This window comes from Bison bison, unplaced genomic scaffold, assembly GCF_000754665.1.
Source record: "Bison bison bison isolate TAMUID 2011002044 unplaced genomic scaffold, Bison_UMD1.0 scf7180017864138, whole genome shotgun sequence".
Classification (NCBI taxonomy): domain Eukaryota; kingdom Metazoa; phylum Chordata; class Mammalia; order Artiodactyla; family Bovidae; genus Bison; species Bison bison.
In genome coordinates, this window is record NW_011494710.1 from 391,264 (window position 1) to 411,933 (window position 20,670).

At 45.5% G+C, this 20,670-nt stretch overlaps 1 protein-coding gene across 1 annotated transcript in view; it reads right to left on the reverse strand.

Moving 5' to 3' along the window:
- Positions 1–19,568, reverse strand: part of GALNT2 (polypeptide N-acetylgalactosaminyltransferase 2) — a 96,335-nt gene extending 76,767 nt beyond the window's left edge. The window contains exons 1-2 of the mRNA XM_010839945.1: positions 19,500–19,568; positions 14,353–14,446 (exon numbers count right to left, since the gene is read on the reverse strand). Of these exons, the coding sequence (XP_010838247.1) occupies positions 14,353–14,446; positions 19,500–19,568 (163 nt within the window). The remainder of the gene's footprint in view (positions 1–14,352; positions 14,447–19,499) is intronic.
- Positions 19,569–20,670: the final 1,102 nt, after the last annotated feature.

A 20,670-nucleotide genomic window follows, 5' to 3' on the forward strand; every position in this document is an offset into this window, starting at 1 on the left:
CCTTCCCACTGGCTTGCCGCCATTTTCTAAACGGCGCCCTCTCAAGCCATTTTTCCATCCGCTCAACAAGGAGTCACAGAAGCCAGGCTTCAGGGGCAGCATCTCTGCCTCTGCCTACATTAATTACCATATCCCCACTCTGGTCAGCCTTGTTCCGAGGCCCTCCATGGTGACCTGTAAACTCTCACTAAACCACAGACCACCCCCCACTGGCCACAAAGAGCCCAAGCCGAGTATGCGCACACACGAGAAACTGTGATACTAGAAGGCAGGGCTGTTTTAATTCATTTACTCCGCCTGCCGGCTGCCTAGCTGCCTCCCAGGGTGGCCACCTCCTCCAGGAAGCCTCTCTGGAATCCTCAGCTGCAGTTCCTCCCCAGGGCCTTCCTCACTCACAGTTCCATCCTGAAAAGGGTTTTCTCACACACCTATTGTCAGAGGGCCTCACAGTTTTTACCACTCCTTCATCTAATAACTAACTCAAAATTGTGCCAAGGCACAGCTCAAGTCTGCCCACTTCTAACTGCTGTTTGCCCTGCTCTGCTGGCACCTTGCTGGCTCAGGGTCCCCAGGAACCCTGTGCCCTGTCTCCATATGGTCTGGACTCGGAGACACGCTCATTTAAAGCATTCAGTATCCTCCTAACAGCATCTTTGTACCTCTTTCCAGTCTGGTCATCAAGATCCAGGTGAAGACCTCCTGCCTCTCCTACCACTGGGCCACTCTGCCACACACACCATCCACTGTCATTACACACACTGCTCCCTGGCCCAGCAATTCCTTCTCTTCTTCCTTTCCCATCTCTGACTTACTAGGCAAACCTGCCATTAACATTCTTCCTGTTACATCTGCTGTCCCTCACAGGCTTTGCAGTTGATACATCCTGGAATCCAGAGTTTCTTCTCTCTTCTCCTTATCCACCCATCGGCCTTAAGTTACATTGTCTTTCCAGAATCTTTTTCTTCCTAGTTGAGTTTTGGGGTTTACCCTCCTATCCATCTTATCTAGACTGGAGAACAGCACAGCATCTTTGGAGCAGAGGCTAGCTGGGGATCATAACATGCATGATCCAGTGCCTGCATGGGATGCGGAGGTCAGGGGGGTCCCAGGTCTGTGCCCTGTGGGGTCTGGGCAAGGCTGGTTCAGACACGGTCTCAAGTGCCTCTCAGGACACCACTGTCATAGGAATGCACATTCTAAGCTCCAAATAACCAATCCTCAAATTACCATTTAGAGAAGACGCTTTTATATTCAGGAAATTGCTTGCCTTTGGATGATGTGTTCGATTAACTTTTAAAATATTACTACACTTCCAAACACTGTCATTTTTTCTCAAAATTTTTACTTTTACTAAACCTCACATTTAAAGAAAACAATGATGTAAATCTATGAAAATGAGCGCTCAAAGGATTAATACCACAAAACATTTGGCAACACCAAAACATACATGGTCTTCAGCTGAGAGCCCTCTCAGGCGTGTCAGCCCTGTGGTAGATCAGGACCCTCTGACGCACACCCCGGGGCAGCCTCGTCGTCTGCATCAGCAGATTCAAGAGGGGAGGTGACAGGCCCTGCTGGCGCAGCCCTGCCCGCCAAGGGGCGGGGGTGGCGTGAGATGTCTGGACTCTGCTCTGGCAACACAGCCACACAGCAAATCTTCACTCAATTCTCCCCGGGAAGGACAGCTTAAACAAACTGAAAGCCTGCCTGTGTGAAACAGCGAGCCTCTTCTGGGAAAGCAGCCAAGAAGGGAAATAGAATGAATTTTAAATCAAAGGACAAAGCTCTCCAATTTATTTTAACCTCTCAGTTGATCTCAGATTGAATGTAATTTTACTATGCTTAAAAGGAAACAATTCCTCATATTCTTCCTCTAGAAGGTCATAATGTTGCGCCAGGAAAGAGAAGACCAGGGAAAGCCCAGAATGACAAACAAATGTGTCCATTTAAATGACAAAGATAAGTAAATGATACTATTATTTGTCTTTATTATTTGTGTGACAGGCTTTTCCACCTATGAGACACTGTCTCCTGAAATAAGGGATCCTACGCAATTCATTTTTAAGGATGAAAAAACAGAAAATTCCAAGAGTGATTAAAAGCTAGTTAGAAGACAATATAAGAAAAAAAATCAGATGCTATAGGGTAAATACTCTAAATTTATTTACAATTCTTTGGACTGCCAAAATAACTAAAACCCACTGTGAAACACTATGGTTTGCATTACGAGGTCTATACCTGGCTTGAAATCAAGGAATCTTCATATACATATTTCTTTTCCAAACGGTAAATAGAAATTCCTCCTCCTCCCTCTATGAGTAACAGTGTCTAAACACAATAAATTTAGTTCACTGTGTATGGTTTTTCATCCCGAATATTAGTAAAAGTATCAAAGCGAACCTCCTGCTCAGAATTGGGGCTGATACTTGAACGACAGGAGGAGAAAGAAGGGCCCACCCACCAGCGCCCCCAGGACAGCAGCCCCGCACGGCCCTGCCCAGCACACAGCACCCTGCAGAGCACGTGCCGCCACCACAGCCTGCGTGTTGTTTAGTCGCTCAGTCGTGTCCAGCTCTTGGCAATCCCATGAACTGTAGACCGCCAGGCTCCTCTGTCCATGGGGATTTCCAGGCAAGATTACTGGAGCAGGTTGCCATTTTCTCCTCCAGGGGATATTCTTAGTCCAGGGACTGAACTCTGTCTCCAACAAGTCTCTTGCACTGCAGGCATATTCTTTACCCCTGAGCCACCAGGGACGTCACTACAGTTTCCACTGTGCTAACTGGGCAACTGAGATGCGGAAGTTAAACCACAAAATGGAACCACAACTCAAACCTGGGTCTCTCTCTTCTCAAAGTTGTGTTCCTTCCATTGTGGCTGACAACTCACTTTGAAGTGGGTGGAACTGTAACCAAGCACCAAAAAGCATCCCCGCAGTGCAGGCCCCATTCCTTCCTTCCAGAGGGCACCAGCCTCCCCCGCCCCATCCTGGCACACTGAGTGGAGGAGGTGAGGCCTCTCCTAAAGGCTGATGTCATGTGTTGAAGTCAGAAGGCACCAGGGATGTGGATGTGAAGAGCTCTTCGTTAAACCCCCAACATGCAGCCAGCCAGAGCTGCCAGCCTGCACTTCCTTCTACAACAATACTGCTTCCCTGCAACTTCCACTCTCTGGAGTCTCAAATAAAAAGAAAAAAAAAATAGCCTCAGCCTCTTCTCTGTGGCACCTTTTCAAATATTTGGGCATCATGATCCCATTTTGCCCTTCTCACCCCTCTGTAAAAACATCCATTTAAGTGCTCTTCATCAGATGTTGTTCCAGCCTCCTCCCCATCTGAGTCATCATCATCTGGACCTACTTGAATTTATAAGCACCTCTGAACACCCTGTGCCCAGACAGAATGAAATATGTGAGGGGTGGGCGACAGCACAGAGGACACTGGATGCTGTTGGAATTGTTCTGGGCGTTACGTTTCTACTAACACAGCTCAGAGTCATGTTGCTTTAGGAGCTCCACCCCTACTCTGGCTACTGACCTGAACTAAGTCCTTTGTTTTGCTTTCTTACTCATTGGAAGGGGGGACAACAGAAGATTTGTTTTTAATGTTGGCTAGGGGGCAAGGTGTAGGTACCCTCTAGAAGACAACTTGGCCATTAATATTAAAAAAAAAAAAAAAATCCTTAAACGCATGTGTTGCTACTGATCCTGCAATTTCACTTTAGGGAATTCATTTCAAGAAAATAATTAGGTATACATGTGTTCCACATGTATACCTGTGGTGGATTCATTATGATATTTGGCGAAACTAATACAATTATGTAAAGTTTAAAAAATAAAATTAAATTAAAAAAAATTAAAAAGAAAATAATTAGGGACACACAGATTTATAAGACTTACATATAAAGATACTGGCTGGAAACCTTGTGTGTCCTATAACATAGGAAAAACTCAATATAGCTTATAGTAAGTGATGCATGTTGTCATTTAACACGCAGGAGTTATTTAAGGACACAAGAAGGTATTTATGACATATTACCTTAGTAAGAAATAGGCAAGAACAGTGTAGTACCGTATCTGTAATAATCTGGATGGAAGCAGATAGTAGGGGCTGCCTGTCACCCGTCCTGAGCTATTTCAGGAGGAAGGTGGAGGAGGGGGCCCCTCTCAGAGACCTGGCGAGAACCTCAAGGTGCTGTTGCTGGGAGAGAGGCGTATGTGTGGGCAGACTGCCCAGTTAATCCTCAAGATCCTGGGCAGTGTTATCCATCTAGTAGATGACTTGGAACGTGGCACAGTGGCGATGTGTGGACAGAGGGGCCCAAAGGCCCAGGAGATAGTGTTGGACTCAAGAGATCGAGGTGTCTGGGCTCAGGCCTCCCTGCTGGGCTTGGAGCACCTGAGAGGCTGCAGAGACCGCTCACCGCAGCCATGGGGGTGAGTGCGCCCAGGTGTCCGCCCAGTGGAAGACTGGGGAACATGCGGTGGGAGAGCCGCAGTCATTAAGAGGTGGTAGAATTATATGTCGGAGAAGGCAATGGCACCCCACGCCAGTACTCTTGCCTGGAGAATCCCATGGACGGAGGAGCCTGGTAGGCTGCAGTCCACGGGGTCGCTAAGAGTCGGACACGACTGAGCAACTTCACTTTCACTTTTCACTTTCATGCACTGGAGAAGGAAATGGCAACCCACTCCAGTGTTCTTGCCTGGAGAATCCCAGGGACGGGGGAGCCTGGTGGGCTGCCGTCTATGGGGTCACATAGAGTCAGACACGACTGAAGTGACTTAGCATAGCATAGCATAGCATAGAATTATATGTGAATACAATGCTCTTATTTTTGCTTGTCTGAATTTCTTAAAATTTCTCTGAATTTCTTAAAATTTCTAAGAGGAAACATCATTGTTGTTTAGTTGCTAAGTCATGTCCAACTAGCTCTGTGACCCCATGCTCCTGGCAGCCTGGCAGGCTCCTCTGTCCATGGAATTTTCCAGGCAAGAATATTGGAGTGGGGTGGCATTTCCATCTCCAGGGAATCTTCCTGACCCAGAGATCTAACTCACATCTCCTGCATTACAGGCAGATTATTTACTGTTGAGCCACTGAGGTTATTTGCTTTTAAAATGCTTCTCTAGGGATACTCAGAGCTGCTTCCTTTCCTGACGAGGACACTAGGCAGACCCCGGGGCCTCAGGCCTGGGTCGCAGGAGGCACGTGGTGTTAGCTGTCCCTTGGCTGCTGCACATGCTACCAGAGGACGTGGCTCGTGGCGTCCGGGTGCCGAGGGGCAGTGGAGGACTGTGCAGCCTTGAGAAGGAGGGAGATGCTGACACACGCTGTCTGCCACGGGGATGCTGCGGCAAGCGAAACAAGCCTGTCACAGGAGAGAGAATACCACGTGACCCCACATGGGCGGGGCCTGGAAGAGAGGGGTGGCTGCAGGGGCTGGAGAGGGGATGGGGAGTCCGTGTTTAATGGGGGACAGAGTCTCCGTTTGAGAAGATGAGAAAGCTCTGGAGGTGGATGGAAATGGCCGTGGTAGACAAGGTGAATGTACTTAATTGCCACTGACCTCTGTACTTCAAAATGGTTAAAATGGTAAATTTTATGTTATATATATTTGAACATGATTTTTTTTAAAAAGCACAATGCTGGAACCCATGAAATCCCTCAGGAGGAGGAGAGGTCAGGGGAGCAGTCCTCCTGACCCTGAAACATAGCATTGGAAAAGCTGTTTGAGAAAATGTACACAAGACATTCCGGCCAATTCTATTCAAGGTCATCTAACCAATCTGAAAAATCCCAGTTCAAGTCGAGTTTATCGTATGTGCCAAGTACACACACAGCTGGTTTACCTCACTGCTCTTCCCTGGGAGGCAGAACCACTAAACATGTGAGCATCAGTGGCAACTCAGACCCAGGATTTAAGGCTTGCTACACACTTCGCCATTCCCATTTCATTCATCGTTACATGAACGTAATTTCTGCTTTTTGACATCAAGTGTCTCCGGTGATGAACCAGCAGCGGGTGAGAGGGGTGGGGTGAAGATCCAGCCAAGGATGGGAAGGACCTCCTAGATTCCCCAAAACCTAACCAGGACTCTCCTTTCCACACTCTCTATACCCACTCTCCAAGGTTCACCCCCTCACACGAGGTTTCCAATGAACACAAGAGTAACACTGAGGTCTTGTAAAATCAAGAAGAAAATCTGCTCTCAGAGGGCATGTCTTCTAAGGATGGGAGCTCCTGGGCAAGAACCTCCACCAACAGCTATCCTCGAAGCCGATGCCGGCCGTTCAGATGCAACTGGCCTGTTCCTTCTGTGTCACCTGCTACCCTGCCAACCAGTCTCACCAATCAGATCAGAGATGCGAGGAGACAAGAGAAGGAGATACAGGGGGGAGAATTACAAAGAGAAACTGATTTTTCAAACCCAAAAGCTTTTTCTGCACCCAGGGAAAAAAGATAAAACTTATCTCCATTAGACAGATTTTCAAAAAAACAAAAAACTGGTGAATAAATACTCTGTTTGAAACACTTTGGAAATCAGTATTTGAAAAAAAAGAAATCCAGTGCTTCCAGCTGGAAAACATGATGAAGTAGAAATGATGGGCACAGAATCTAAGGGCAAAAGTTCTCCATCCTGGACTTGAAATGCTTTTGCCTACAGGATGTGTGGTTAAAGAACACTGGAGGCTGTTGCCTTGGGGCATCACTGCTATCTTACATCTGGCTCCTGCATCTCTCAGTGGGCCAGGCTGAGTCACCAGGTTGTGGGTCACCACCTTCTTCCCATCTGCCAGACATCCAACACCTAGAACACAGGAAGCCACGGCATTCCCAAACAACCTACTCAGAGTGCAAAGCGCTGTGACCAGTGGTTCCTTGCAGACCACAGAATTCTGTCCATGCCCATCATTCTCGGAGAAAATATACTTCTTAACCATAACAAAATAGTTTCTAAAGGAAAAAAATCACACATATGATGGATGAGTAAGAAAAAACATTTTAAACAAGAAAAGAAGATAAAGTCCTTTAAAGGCAAAATAAAAGGATTTGGTGCATTCCTCAAAAGTTATTAGTAGTATTTCAAACAAGAGGAAAATCAGTACATTCCTATCTCTTTAAAGATAAAGAAATCAACTGTATAACAGTTAAGAACATGAAACCCGGGTCAGTGCCACATCGATTTTAACTACTGGGTCAGACTATAGCAAGTAGTTACATGTAGGACATGTCCTGAAGACAGCTTCTCCCTCTCTCTGCAATATGCCTGAAAGTCCAAGAGAACACTTGGTTTTATTAATATAAGACAACCCACAGAAAATCTCTCATTAATCCACATAGCAGAAGTACATCCTATTATTATAATAAAGAAACACTTATTAGCTAACTGTTCCGTTCAGATGCTCCCCACTACACAGGTAAAGCCTGTCTCACGTAGGAAGGAGCTGTGTTTGGGGCTTCCGACTCAGTGGGGAGAGAGGGGGCAGATCTAATGCAGATGTCTAACACACACACACGCTCCCAAGTCGAGAGCAGCTGGAACCTGTGCTGGGTGTTACACAGGCCTGGACTCCCTGGACTGACAGTGTCCCAGAAAGAAACACTAATAATCAAACTCTCTGTCACTATTAAAGCAAAATTTCATGCACTAACTTCCTGTTTTCAGGAGTTTGTAAGTTATTACTGTAACCCAACAGATAAACAAGCTGAAAAGCCAACAAGTCCTCTCAGATTGCTCAGAGAAGTGAGGTTACAGGGCAAACTGCTGCTCCCCAAACTGGGGAGACCAGCTGGTGAATACAGAGAATCACAAACTTCCCAGAGCAGCAACCGGGGGGGAGGCAGAGCCTGAGGAGGAAACCTGAGCTGCAGGATGAACGACTGGAGGCTCGCTGTGGATGAGCCTGAGTGCTAAGGTCAGGGGCCCCCACACTCCCGTGAGTTTTACCTCCAGGAGCTTAACCAGGTTTCCCAGAGTGACTACTGGAGATAGAACCCCTCATGCCTCCAGTGGAGGAGGGGAAGGAGCTGTTCTGAAAGAGAAGGCGCACTCTGGTGGCTCAGCAGTAAAGAATCCACCGGCAATGCAGAAGATGTGGTTTCGTTCCCTGAGTCAGGAAGATCCCCTGGAGTGGGAAATGGCAACCCACTCCAGTATTCTTGCCAGGAAAATCCATGGACAGAGGAGCCAGATGGGCTTCAATCCATTTGGGCTGGAAGAGCGGGACATGACTTAACTAAACCACCATCTGTTGTTAGTAAGGCTTGCCCTCGAGAACCTGACCAACTGGGCTGTTATCAGAGCGTAATCAATCTGAAGGAAGGGAAATACCCAACTCCAGGGACTCTGACTATCCTGTCCCACCTGAGTGGGAGGAAAGCTGAGCTGCGTTTGTGAAGTAGATGCCAGGGGTGCAGGCTCACTAGGAGACTGAGCCCTGCCCACTATGGCACCAAAGGCTGGTTATGGGAGCTGCTCTTACCCGGGACATCGTATCTGGCTTTTAAGAAAAAACTACAAGACACACTGAAAAGGAAAAGGCATGCTTGAAGAGAAGCACCCAGATCAGACTCACATACGGCAGGACGTCGGAACTATCAGGCCAGGGATTTAAAGCAGCTATAATCAATATGCTAAGAGCGCTAACAAAAAGAGTAGACGAAACGAAGGAAAAAATGAATACCGTAGGCAAAAGAGATAAAAATTCTAAGGAAGAATTATAAAATAATGGTAGAGATCAAAACCACTAACAGAAATGAAGAATGACTTTGAGGGGACTGGACATGGCTGATGAGACGACCTCAGGGCTTGAGGATATGACAACAGAAACTTCCAAAATAAAAACTGAAGATAAAAAACAAGACTAGGGGGAAAAAGAACTGTTGAATAACTACAAAAAGTGTAAGAGGTATAAGTGGTTCCACTTACAGAAAAAAGAGAGAAAGGAATATAAGAAATATTTGCAGCAATAATGACTGAAAATGTCCTCATGTTAGCTACAACAGCAAACCACAGATTCAGCAAGCTCAGAGAACACCACACAGGATAAATACAAAGAACTCCACCCAAGCATACTCGAACTGTAGAAATTAATCATAAAGAAAAAACTTTGAAAGAAGACACAGGGGGAAAAATAGCTTTACAGAAACAAAGATATGAATTACATCCAGCTTCTCCTCAGAAACCACGCAAGCAAGAAGAGAGCACAAGGAACTATTTAAAGGGTTGAGAGAAAAAAAATCATCAACCTAGAATTCTGGACCCTGTGAAATCTCCACAAGTGAAAGGGAAATAAAGACTTTCTCAAATTACAAAAACTGAGGGAATATGTTGCCAGTAGACCTGCCTCGCATGAACTGTTAGAAGAAGCTCTTCAGAGAGAAGGAAAATGATTTATGTCAGAAATGCAGATCACTATAAAGAAAGGAAGAGCATCAGAGAAGGGATAACTGAAGGTAAATTTACAACTTTAATTTTTCTTCTCTTCTTAATTGATCTAACGGATACATTTGTTCAAAAATAATAATAGCCATCATATATTTGATTCTGTATGCTTATATATGCATTAATGTATATGACTGACATGTGTGAAATGAATGACAGTAATGATACAAAGAATGGGGGGAGAGATTCATAACATTTTACTGTTAGATACCTGTGCTGTAAAGCAGGATATTGTTGTCTGAAATTAAACTTGGATTATCTGTAATAAAATGTAAAAAAGGGAGAAAGTGGGATCATGTAAAATGCTTAATTAAAACTACAAAAGGCAGACAAAGAGTGGAAGAGAAAAGGACACAGAACAAAGAACAAGAGCAAGGAACAGACAAGAATAACAAACACGGCAGACATTGGTACAATGTCTATAATAATTACTTTACATTGTCAGGATCTAAAAACACCAGTTAAAAGACAGACTGTCAGAATGATTAAAAAAAACAAGCCCCAACTACCTACATGTTGTGTACAAGAAATCTACTTTAAAGACACATATAGATGAAAAGTAAAGGGATGGAAAAAAATACTAGTCAAAAGATGGCAGGAGGAGCTGTATTAGCTCAAACAGAACAAACTTCACCCCAAGAAAAGTTACCAGGAATAAAGAAGGGAAATACATAAGATGACATAATAATCCTTAATGTGTGTGTGCCTAACAAGAGCATTAAAACACATGATACAGAAACTAAGAAACCTGCAAGGAGGAACAGAATACATAGGTCAAAGAACAAATCTTAGTGAAATTAAAAAATATTCCGAATCAAATAAGAATGAAAATACAAGTTACCAAAATTTGTGCAATGCAGTGAAATCAGTGCATGAGAAGAAAATGACAGCACTGAATACAATCTGGAAAAGAAGAATGATTTGAAATTAATCATCTAAGCTTCTACCTCAGAAAACTAGAAAAGGAGAATAAATCCTAAGTAAACAAAAGAAAATAAATAACAAAAATTACAAAGCTAAGAAATGGGAAAGAATTCTAAAAACTGGTTCTTTGAAAAGAGCAATAAAATCAATAATCCTCTAGTCAGGCTACCTATGAACAAATGAGAAAAGACACAAATTAGAATGTCAGAAATGAAAGAGGGTACATCAGTATACAGATCCTGTGGACGTTAAAAGGAGAATAAAGGAATACTACGAACACCTCTATGCCTGCAAATTTGATAACCTAGATGAATGGACCAATTTCTTGAAAGACATAATCTCCAAAACTAAGACAAGAAAAAATAGGCAATTTCAACAGGCCTGTATCTATCTTAAAAATTGAATCAATAGTTACTAACCTCCTATAACAAATGGCACTAGACCCAGCTGCATTCATTGGTGAATTCTGCCAAACATTTAAGGAAGAAACTATACTAATTCTCTACAGTCTCTTCCAGAAGATAGAGGCAGAGTGAATACTTTATTTTACGAGGCCAGTGTTAACCCTAATAACAAAACCGAACAAACACATTACAAGAAAAAAAAAAAATCAAACCAATACTTCTTATGAATAAGTTGAATCCAACAATGTGTAAAAAAGAACTGTACACAATGACCAAATATGATTTATCCCAGGTATGCAAGTCTGGTTCAATATATGAAAATCAGTTAATGTAATCTACCACACTAAGAAGTTAAAGAAGGAAAATCCCATGATCATAGTTACAAATGCAGAAAAAGCATGTGATCAAATTCAACACTTGTTCATGATAAAACTTTTCAGCAAACTAAGAACAGAGGGGAAACTTCCTCAACTTGATAAAGAACATCTAAAAAACCCTTCATCTAACATCATATTTAATGGTGAGAAACAAAAAGCTTTCCTTCTAAGATCAGGAACAGGGCAGGAATGTCTTCTCTCATCACTCCCTTTTAATATCATACTAGAAGTCCCAGCTAATGCAGTAAGACAAGAAAACAGAACAAAAGATATAATACAGATTGAGAAGGAAGAAATAAAACTGTCTTTGTTTGCAGGTGACATGATTGTCTATGTAGAAAAATCAAAAGAATCAACAACAAAAAAAATCCCTGGAACTGTTAAGTAATTGCAACAATCCTTGCTATAATTGCAGGATATACAATAAATACACAAAAGTCAATCACTTGCCTATAGTAAATGAACAAGCAGAATTTAAAATTAAAAGCACAATACCATTTACATTGGTGCTAAGTCGCGTCAGCTGTGTCTGATCCTGTGCGACCCCATAGATGGCATCCCACCAGGCTCCCCCGTCCCTGGGATTCTCCAGGCAAGAACACTGGAGTGGGCTGCCATTTCCTTCTCCAATGCATGAAAGTGAAAAGTGAAAGTGAAGTCGCTCAGTCGTGTCCGACTCTTAGCGACCCCATGGACTGCAGCTACCAGGCTCCTCCGTCCATGGGATTCTCCAGGCAAGAGTACTGGAGTGGGGGTGCCATTGCCTTCTCCCACCATTTACATTAGCACCCTCAAAATAGAGATACTTTGGTACAAGTTTAACAAAATAGACACAAAAATTTATATGACCAAAACCAAAAAACTCTAATAAAAAAATTTAAAAAGAACTAAATAAATGGATAGCTACTCCATGTTCATGGATTGGAAGACTCAATATTGTCAAAATGTCAATTCTTACTAACTTGATCTGTAGACTCAACACAAACCAAATCAAAATCCCAGCAAGTTATTTTGTGAGTACCAACAAATTCTAAAGTTTATATGAAAAGGCAAAACAAAAAACCAGAAAGCCCAACACAAGATTAAAGGGAAAGAACAAAATCGGAAGACTAACATTATCCAACTTCAAGATTAAATCTAAAGGGAAAGTAGTATCGGAAAGAATAAACAGATAGATCTTTGGAACAGAGAAGACAGCCCAGAAACAGACCCACATAAATACAGTCAACTGATTTTTGACAAAGGAATAAAGGCCACAACAAAACAACGATGGCCTATTCAGTAACTAATACTGGAACTACTGGACATCCGTATGAAAGGAATAAAAATCTAGGCACAGACCCTACAACCGTAAACTCTTCTCAAAAATTAACTCAAAATGGATCACAGGCCTAAATATGGAACACAAAATAATAAAAATCCTAGAAGATAACACAGGAAAAAAAATCTAGGTAACCTTGAATATGGCAATGACTTTTTAGTTATATTGAAGGTATACTCTGTGAAGGAACTGATAAAGCTAAACCTCATTAACTTAAAACTTTCTGCTCTGAGAAAGACACTGTCAAGAGACTAAGAAGACAAGCCACAGACAGAGAAAGTGTTTGCATATTACATATCCAACAAAGGACAATTATCCAAAATACACAGAGAACTCTTAAAAGTTAACATTAAGAAAATGAACAACCCAGTTACAATGTGGGAAGAAGACCTAAACAGACATTTCCGCAATGAAATTGTACATGTGACAAATAAACATATCGTGGCTCTAGTGGCAAAGAACCCACCTGCCAATAAGCTATCACTTCCAACCTATTAGAAGGGCCAGACTAAAAACCGGGGACAATACCAATCGCTGGTGAGGGTGTGGAGTGACAGGAGCTCTCACTCACTGCTGGCGGGAGTGCAAAATGGTACAGACACTTTGGAAGACAGTTTGGTAGTTTCTTATAAGTGTATTCCTGCCATATGATCCTTGTATTTACCCAAATGAATTGAAAACTTATGTCCACACAAAAAAAATTGAACACAGATGTTTATAGCAGCTTTATTCATAACTGCCAAACTTGGAAGCAACCACGATGTCCTTCAGTAGGTGAATGGATAAATAAACTGTGGTTCATCCAGACAATGGGGTATTACTCAGGACACAAAAGAAATGAGCTATCAAGCCATGAAAAGACACAGATAAACGCTCAGTGCATGTTACTAAGTGAAAGAAGTCAATGTGAAAAGGTTACATACTATTTGATTCCAAGTATGACATTCTGGAAAAGGCAAAAATCATGGAGACAGTAAAAGGACCAGTGGTTGCCAGGGCTTGGGGGAAGGAAGGATGACTAGGCAGAGCAGAGAGGATTGTTAGGGCAGTGAAACTAGTCTATATGATCCTGTAGTGCTGCATGCATGGCACTGAATATAGAACACCATGCTGCTGCTGCTGCTGCTAAGTCGCTTCAGTCGTGTCTGACTGTGCGACCCCATAGACGGCAGCCCACCAGGCTCCCCCGTCCCTGGGATTCTCCAGGCAAGAACACTGGAGTCGGTTGCCATTTCCTTCTCCAATGCATGAAAGTGAAAAGGCAAAGTGAAGTCGCTCAGTCGTGTCTGACTCTTAGCGAGCCCATGGACTGCACCCTACCAGGCTCCTCCGTCCATGGGATTTTCCAGGCAAGAGTACTGGAAGTCCTAAAATAAACTACGGACTTTGGGTGATTCTGATGTATCAGTGTTGGTTCACTGATTTTAACAAATGTCCCATTGTCGGGGGGGCGGTGCTGATAGTGGGAGTGCCTGTGTATGGGGGCGAGGAGTATATGGAAACGTCTGTACACTCTGCTCAGTTTTGCTGAGAACCTAAAACTGCTCTAAAAAAAATAAAGTTTGTTTAAAAATAATCAGTGAACTGATACATACCATCGTTTCTTTTTTTTAATTCTATTTTTTTTTTTTAAGAAATTTTGGTCACCTCCCAGTAAAGTCATTTCACAAGGCACTTAGGGCTTGAAGGAAGGCAGGAGAGTGCTGCTCTAGGGTAGTGTCTCCACTGCCTTGCGAAATCCATTCTCTACCCGACAGGAGACTTGCTCCAAATGCCACCACATCCAGCTCATTCACTAGGGGCAAGACAGGTCCGCACCCCACCCCCCAGCCCCCACCAGCAGCCCAGGCTGGCCTGGCCCTGGAGGCAGCTGCAGTACCTGGAGGGAGGGTCTCCATGCTGTGTGCCTTCTCATCCCCGTTGCTGTGATGAAGGTCTTTCTTTTTAATTGGGTCAATGTCATTCCAGTCCTCCTGGGAGAGAAAAGATACCAAATGAGTTGACAGGTTCCTGGAGCACACTTCCATTCATCAGGTCAATAAACAGTGAATCTTTCTAGGCAAGTGGACGGTGGGGACACAGCAAGGTGACATCTCCCATCTACAGGATCGCACCCCAGACCTGCTCAGTGGTGGAGACCCAAGGACAGAAGTGTGGGACCTGCTTTTCTTTCTCCATTTGCTATGTATAACACTTATGTATTGAAAGAAATACTCTGGAGACTTCGGGAGGGTGGAGAAGGGAGACAGGGAAACTAGATTAAATAAGAGAATTCAATAGTGGCTAAATCAAAGCCATTAAAATCAGGGTAGCTCTCAGGATGCTTTCTACAGCTTAAGGGTACCATAGGATCAGAGTCTCCCTTGGGCAACTGAACCAGGCTCAGAGGTTATTAAATGATTTCTGTAATTCTACTGAATAATAGTGGAGGGAGGGGAAAGGATGGCCGGGCTTTCCTTTTGGCTAATAGGGCTACAAATTAAGGGCTTAATGTAAAACCAGATGATAGAAGCTCTGGCAGAATTTATTCAACTCATCTGCGCAAACAATTTACTCTAATCTATCAATATTAATCAAGCTAAATAACAACCTCATGACCACAGAGCTAAATTTATTTTTCAACCACTTGGGACCTGATTTCTGTGAATACCATAAGGTTTCTGTATACACCCCCAAATCAGCAATACCCCATGGCTCGTAATCCTCCCACACAGACAGACATCTGTGGGCCAAGCCATCATCAACTGGCCATTTCCCCAGCAGATGCTCTGAGGATGCCGTCTCCCTCAGGGGAAACCCAGCCTGTCTTGCTTGGATTTGTTCAGCCAGCATTCCTCCAGCCAGCGAGGACTGTGTGACCGCTAGACACATTTTGGCTCTAAACAATGTAAAGTGAGATCTGCAGAAAGAGTAATTCTCAGGGGCTGGGCCAAATCAGACATGTTTCCCTAAATGCAACTGGCTCTGCCAGTAAGCTGCATTTTTACTCAAAAGGTAGAATAGAGTAATTGAGCCTAAGCCTCCTCCTCTAGAGGCCAGCTTGTCCTTCAGTTGCTTTTGAGGTTTAATGAAGCTGGTTTATCCCAGCAAAGGAGGGATCGTGGGGGAGGAACGTACCACCCACTTATCACAAGGCCTTCTCAGGCCTCCAAGTGCTATGACTTTTGAAGATCCTAGCTTCCCTTGTGGCTCAGCTGGTAAAGAATCTGCCCGCAATGAGGGAAACCTGGGTTCGATCCCTGGGTTGGGAAGATCTCTTGGAGAAGGGAAAGGCTAACCACTCCAGTATTCTGGCCTGGGGAGTTCCAAAGACTGTATAGTCCGTGGGGTCTCAAAGAGTCGGACACGACTGAGTGACTTTCACTTCACTTCACTTCAGCCCACTCTGTAACGAATGAATTAAAATGCATCCGGACCCCGTCTGAGCTTCCCAGGTGGCGCTAGTGGTAAAGAACTCGCCTGCCAACGCAGGAGATGTAAGAGACTAAGAGACGGAGGACTGATCCTTAGGTCAGGAAGATCCCCCGGAGGAGGGCATGGCAATCCACTCTAGTATTCTTGCCTGGGGAATTCCATGTGACAGAGGAGCCTGGCAGGCTACAGTCCATAGGGCTGCAAAGAGTTGGACACGACTGAAGCAATTTAGCATGCACAGCGTGTACTCCATTTAAATACTTTTTGCTGCAAAAAAATTTTTGAAGGATATTTATATTTTGACTTTTGAGATTACTTGGTTATAAATAAACTTTCAATTTACTATTGGCAAAGATTTCAAGACAATCTTGGCAACTGCCTGGGAGAGAGAGAATCTGACCTCTCTCTGCCTTCACAATATAAAGAGACATGTGAATACCAAATCCAGCAAGTAATGAAGCTACCAGAATCATACTGTGTAGACTTTTAATTAATTAAGCTTTATTAATTTTTGTTTTGTAGCTTGCTGGTAGCATTTTGTGGCTAATAACTTTTTCCACAGGCATCTGGCCTACTACACACACTGGCTAACCACTCACACCATTTAACCTTGCACTTGAATAAAATCAAACGTAAACAACAACAACACGTGAATTGCTGCTGGTGGGGCCCCCATGCTGTGATGTTCACCAAACCAACATCTGTAAGTCAACCATCCATGTTTTCTTAGAAGATAAACGTCATCTTCTTCACACTGACGAGATTGACTAGTCCGTATGTAAACTCCCTAACCTGTGTCTACTCTTCCCCGCTTCATCCCAGCCAGGTGGCAACGAACCAAGCCCACCGAAGAACTGAGGCCAAAGATGAGGGCCGACTGTATAACGAGGGCACCGCAAATCCCAGCAGGTGACAGGATGCTGAGCACCACGGATGAGCACCTACTCACCAGGCACTGCACGAGGATACTTTGTCATCCTGGCAACAAGTCTGCTGTTTCATTAGTCCTATCCAACAACAGAGCACAGAAGATCAGAGAGGTTAAGCACACTGTCCAGGGTACACAGCGGGCAAGCAGCTCAAGTCGGCCCTTCAGAAAGCGGGAGGGGATGGCCGGCCAGGGCCCAGTTGGAACCAAGTTACAAGAGCCCGATTCTCACAGTATCACAAAAATCCAAGAATACGTTTCTAGGGAGTCATCCACAAAGGACTGTTCGGTCCTGCTGCTGCTGCTGCTGCTAAGTCACTTCAGTCGTGTCCGACTCTGTGCGACCCCATAGACGGCGGCCCACCAGGCTCCCCCGTCCCTGGGATTCTCCAGGCAAGAACACTGGAGTGGGTTGCCATTTCCTTCTCCAGTGCATGAAACTGAAAAGTGAAAGTGAAGTCGCTTAGTCATGACCAACTCTTCGCAACCCCATGAACTGCAGCCCACCAGGCTCCTCCGTCCATGGGATTTTCCAGGTAAGAGTACTGGAGTGGGGTGCCATCGCCTTCTCTGGTTTAGTCCTGCACTCAAAGTCAAAAAGTACAAATCACCACATTGACTACCTGCTCCTAGAGGAGGGTAAGGAGGGGGAGGAGGGGACAAAGAGGAGGGAGAGGGGAAGGGAAGAGGAGCACTTTGGCCCTTAACACTCACAGGGCACTTGCTAGGGGCTGAAGCCCATCCTAGACCCTGCCCACGTGTCCATCCTCAGTCTCAGTCTACTGATGAGAAAGGCGGCTGAGGCACCAATCATGGAGTCAGAGCACACTGCAAGGCTGGAGTCTAGCCCAGAGCTCAGTCTCAAACCTCCCTGTGCCCCACCCTTAGAGAAGACAGCTCCCCTCTACCACCACAACAGTCAAAACTAGAGAAAAACAGTGCATTTCCTATTCCCCTCAGGACATGACAGGGCACTGAAAATTCCTCTCGGTCGGGCTGGCCCATCAGAGCCACTGGCTGAGATGACGCCCACACGACCGTCTACCGCAGGGCTGCCCATTCACGGCCTGTCGCCACCCCGTGTTGTTGCTGGACATTTGGGAAGGGCTGAGGGCACCCCACTCCAGTACTCTTGCCTGGAGAATCCCACGGACAGAGAAGCCTGGTGGCCTACAGTCTATGGGCTCGCAGAGAGTTGGACACGACTGAAGCGACTTAGCACACACAGCACGAGGGTGCAGGGACACACACCCTGGGCCATCATGACCCGTGCCTGGGGCCGCTGCCCCTCAGCAGAGTCCAGACCAGACCCCACAAGAAAAACGAGGAAACAGAATGACAGGGAGGAGATTTGAGACTTGTGTTGTGGAAATGTCACTCTGGCTGTGGTGAGGGAGGAACTGGAGGGGGTGGGAGACGGGCCCGGAGGCCAGAAGGTGAGGCGGCTGGGGTGGGGGCACTGCTGGGGGGCCGCAGGTGGGAGGGAAGTGGCACAGGGGACAGTCATCCACAAGACACGTGGGGAAGTCATTAGGGTAGGGCAGGGGCGGCACTAGGAAGAAAGAGGAGGCTATCCTGGAGATGCTGGGTTACCCCAAGACACCACAAGCAGGAAAAAAGATGGGAGGAAGGCGACCAGAGTGAGGACACAGTCCAGGGTGGCAGGAGAGGCTGGCATGCCAGGGACAGGCCAAGACACACGGCGTGCTGAGATGAGGCCTGGCCTGCGAGCCAGAGCCCCGGGTTCTGGCCACGGTTTTGCTTTGCTGCTGGTGGGGTCTGAGTAAGAAGCCTGCCTCCTCGAAGATGGGGATGTGGGGCTAAGGCACTGGAGGGCCCCTGGGAGTCCCAGGGAACAGACCCAGGTATGAGCACTTGATCACACGTCCTGCCTATAATCCACTAATGGTCAATACCTAAAAGCAACACAGGCCCTTTCAAGGCAAAGGATGGGGGTGGTCTCCGGCACATTTCGTTGTACCCATAGCACCCAGCATGGTGGTGGTCTTAGGGTAACTGCTCAATAATAAATGCAATCGAAAAAAACCCTCACTCTATTTACTCAGATTAATTTTACTGGCTTTGCTCACTTTCCAGAGGAAACCTTTCATTACAACCATCCCCCTCATACATTTACACATATCGTAAGACATACACACATCAGTGGAGGCTCTATTTAAAAAGAGAAACGCACTGAATATAATCAGAGTGGCTCCTTCACCCAGGACCTGCTGGTATCCAGGATGTGTCACCGGTGATCTGTTTTCTGTGTTAAGAGAAAATGACGCACGGACAGACAGATCCTCTTTGCAGTGACAAGCATAAACTGCTCAGGTTAGTGGAGTAATGATGTGGTTTGATGCTGGCTGGGTCAAAAGTTGCAGAGAATCCAAAGCCTGTGATCCGACCCATAAGTCTGCTTTTATTTCCCAGGATGCAGCTCCATCTCTGCTGTGCTCCTCCTGCCTGAAGAGGGATGCTGACATTGACTATGTAATGACTCATCCACACACGGAAGATGCTGCAGATACATGCACACCAGGCGAGCTTGGTGGTTCTAAATGAAAGCGACATTCTGTCAGGAAATGTGACCCAAGGACCAGGATTCTCTGCTGACCCGACTGAGGGGATGCCACTGGCCCCGCATGACTTCATCGTTTGGATGAAGCCTTGGATACACTCACATGCAGCCCCAGAAAGATGCGGAAAGCATTGACCAGGGCACTGAGACTCTCTCCCTTTTCAGATGGCATTTGGCCAGATACTGCATACACTAACTCCTGCCCTCCTCACTGACTTACCTGGCAGGTAGTTATTACTATTAGATACTTGAATTTGGTTAGTTTTCAGTCCAAAAGCTCAAGGTATGCATTACCTTGAGAAGCAGTCTATTGCCTGAAACACAAGTGGAATTAAATCAGGCCAGGAGTGAGATCAAATGAAAATAAACAACTGAAAAATGTCTATTTATCTACCATAATTAAAGAGTATGGCAGCCAAAATCCATCCTATTTCTAAGTAGATAAAGGAGCAATGACTTTTAACAAAATGACATTAGTTTCAGAAACAGTAAATCCAATAGGTTGGTTTGTTGAATAGTTATGAAAATTAAGGATAAATAGGCTTAGCTATTAAAATAACTTTCTGCACTTTATTTCCAACGTGATCTGTCTCTGTTTCAAAATAAGAGGAAATAAATAAAACGTGGGCTTGGTGTTTGCCTGAGACAAAGTGTCAGTCTTGGTGGTGGGGGGCTGGGCCAAGGGGGAGCAGGGATGGGGGCTTGGACAGAGGTGGGAAGCAACCGTCGGTGTCGGGGCACAGCCAGAGTCAGGCGACCCCTGAGGCTCAGCAGACAGCCATCACCTTGCTAAGGGCCCTAGGCCAGCCCTCATGTCCCAGGTGAGGGGACAGCCAGAAGGGTGGGGTGACTTCTTGTTGTTACCAGCCACTGCCAAACAGATCCCCTCAAAACTTAGTAACTTAGGAAAAAAACACTTAATACCTCACACACCGTCAGAAGGCCAAGGATCTGTCTGCTTCTGGCCCACAGTCTCTAACGAACCAACACGGCAGCCGGGGCTGTGGCCATCTGAAGGTCAGACGGAGCCCAGCGCTGCATCCAGGGAGCGAGCTGGGCGGGGAGAGGGGCGGGACAGGGGACCCCGGCCCAGCCCGGGAACTCACAGCTCCTGGTCGTCCAGGAGAGGTGAGTCAGCAGTTCAATCTGCACTCCAGAGGGGGGCCCAGACCCCTTCTGAGCGGAGGCAGGCACAGACGAGGCCACTTCCCACAGACGACAGCACACTGCAGCACCGCAGCGGCCACGCGCACGTGCAAGGCTGTGCCGCGGAC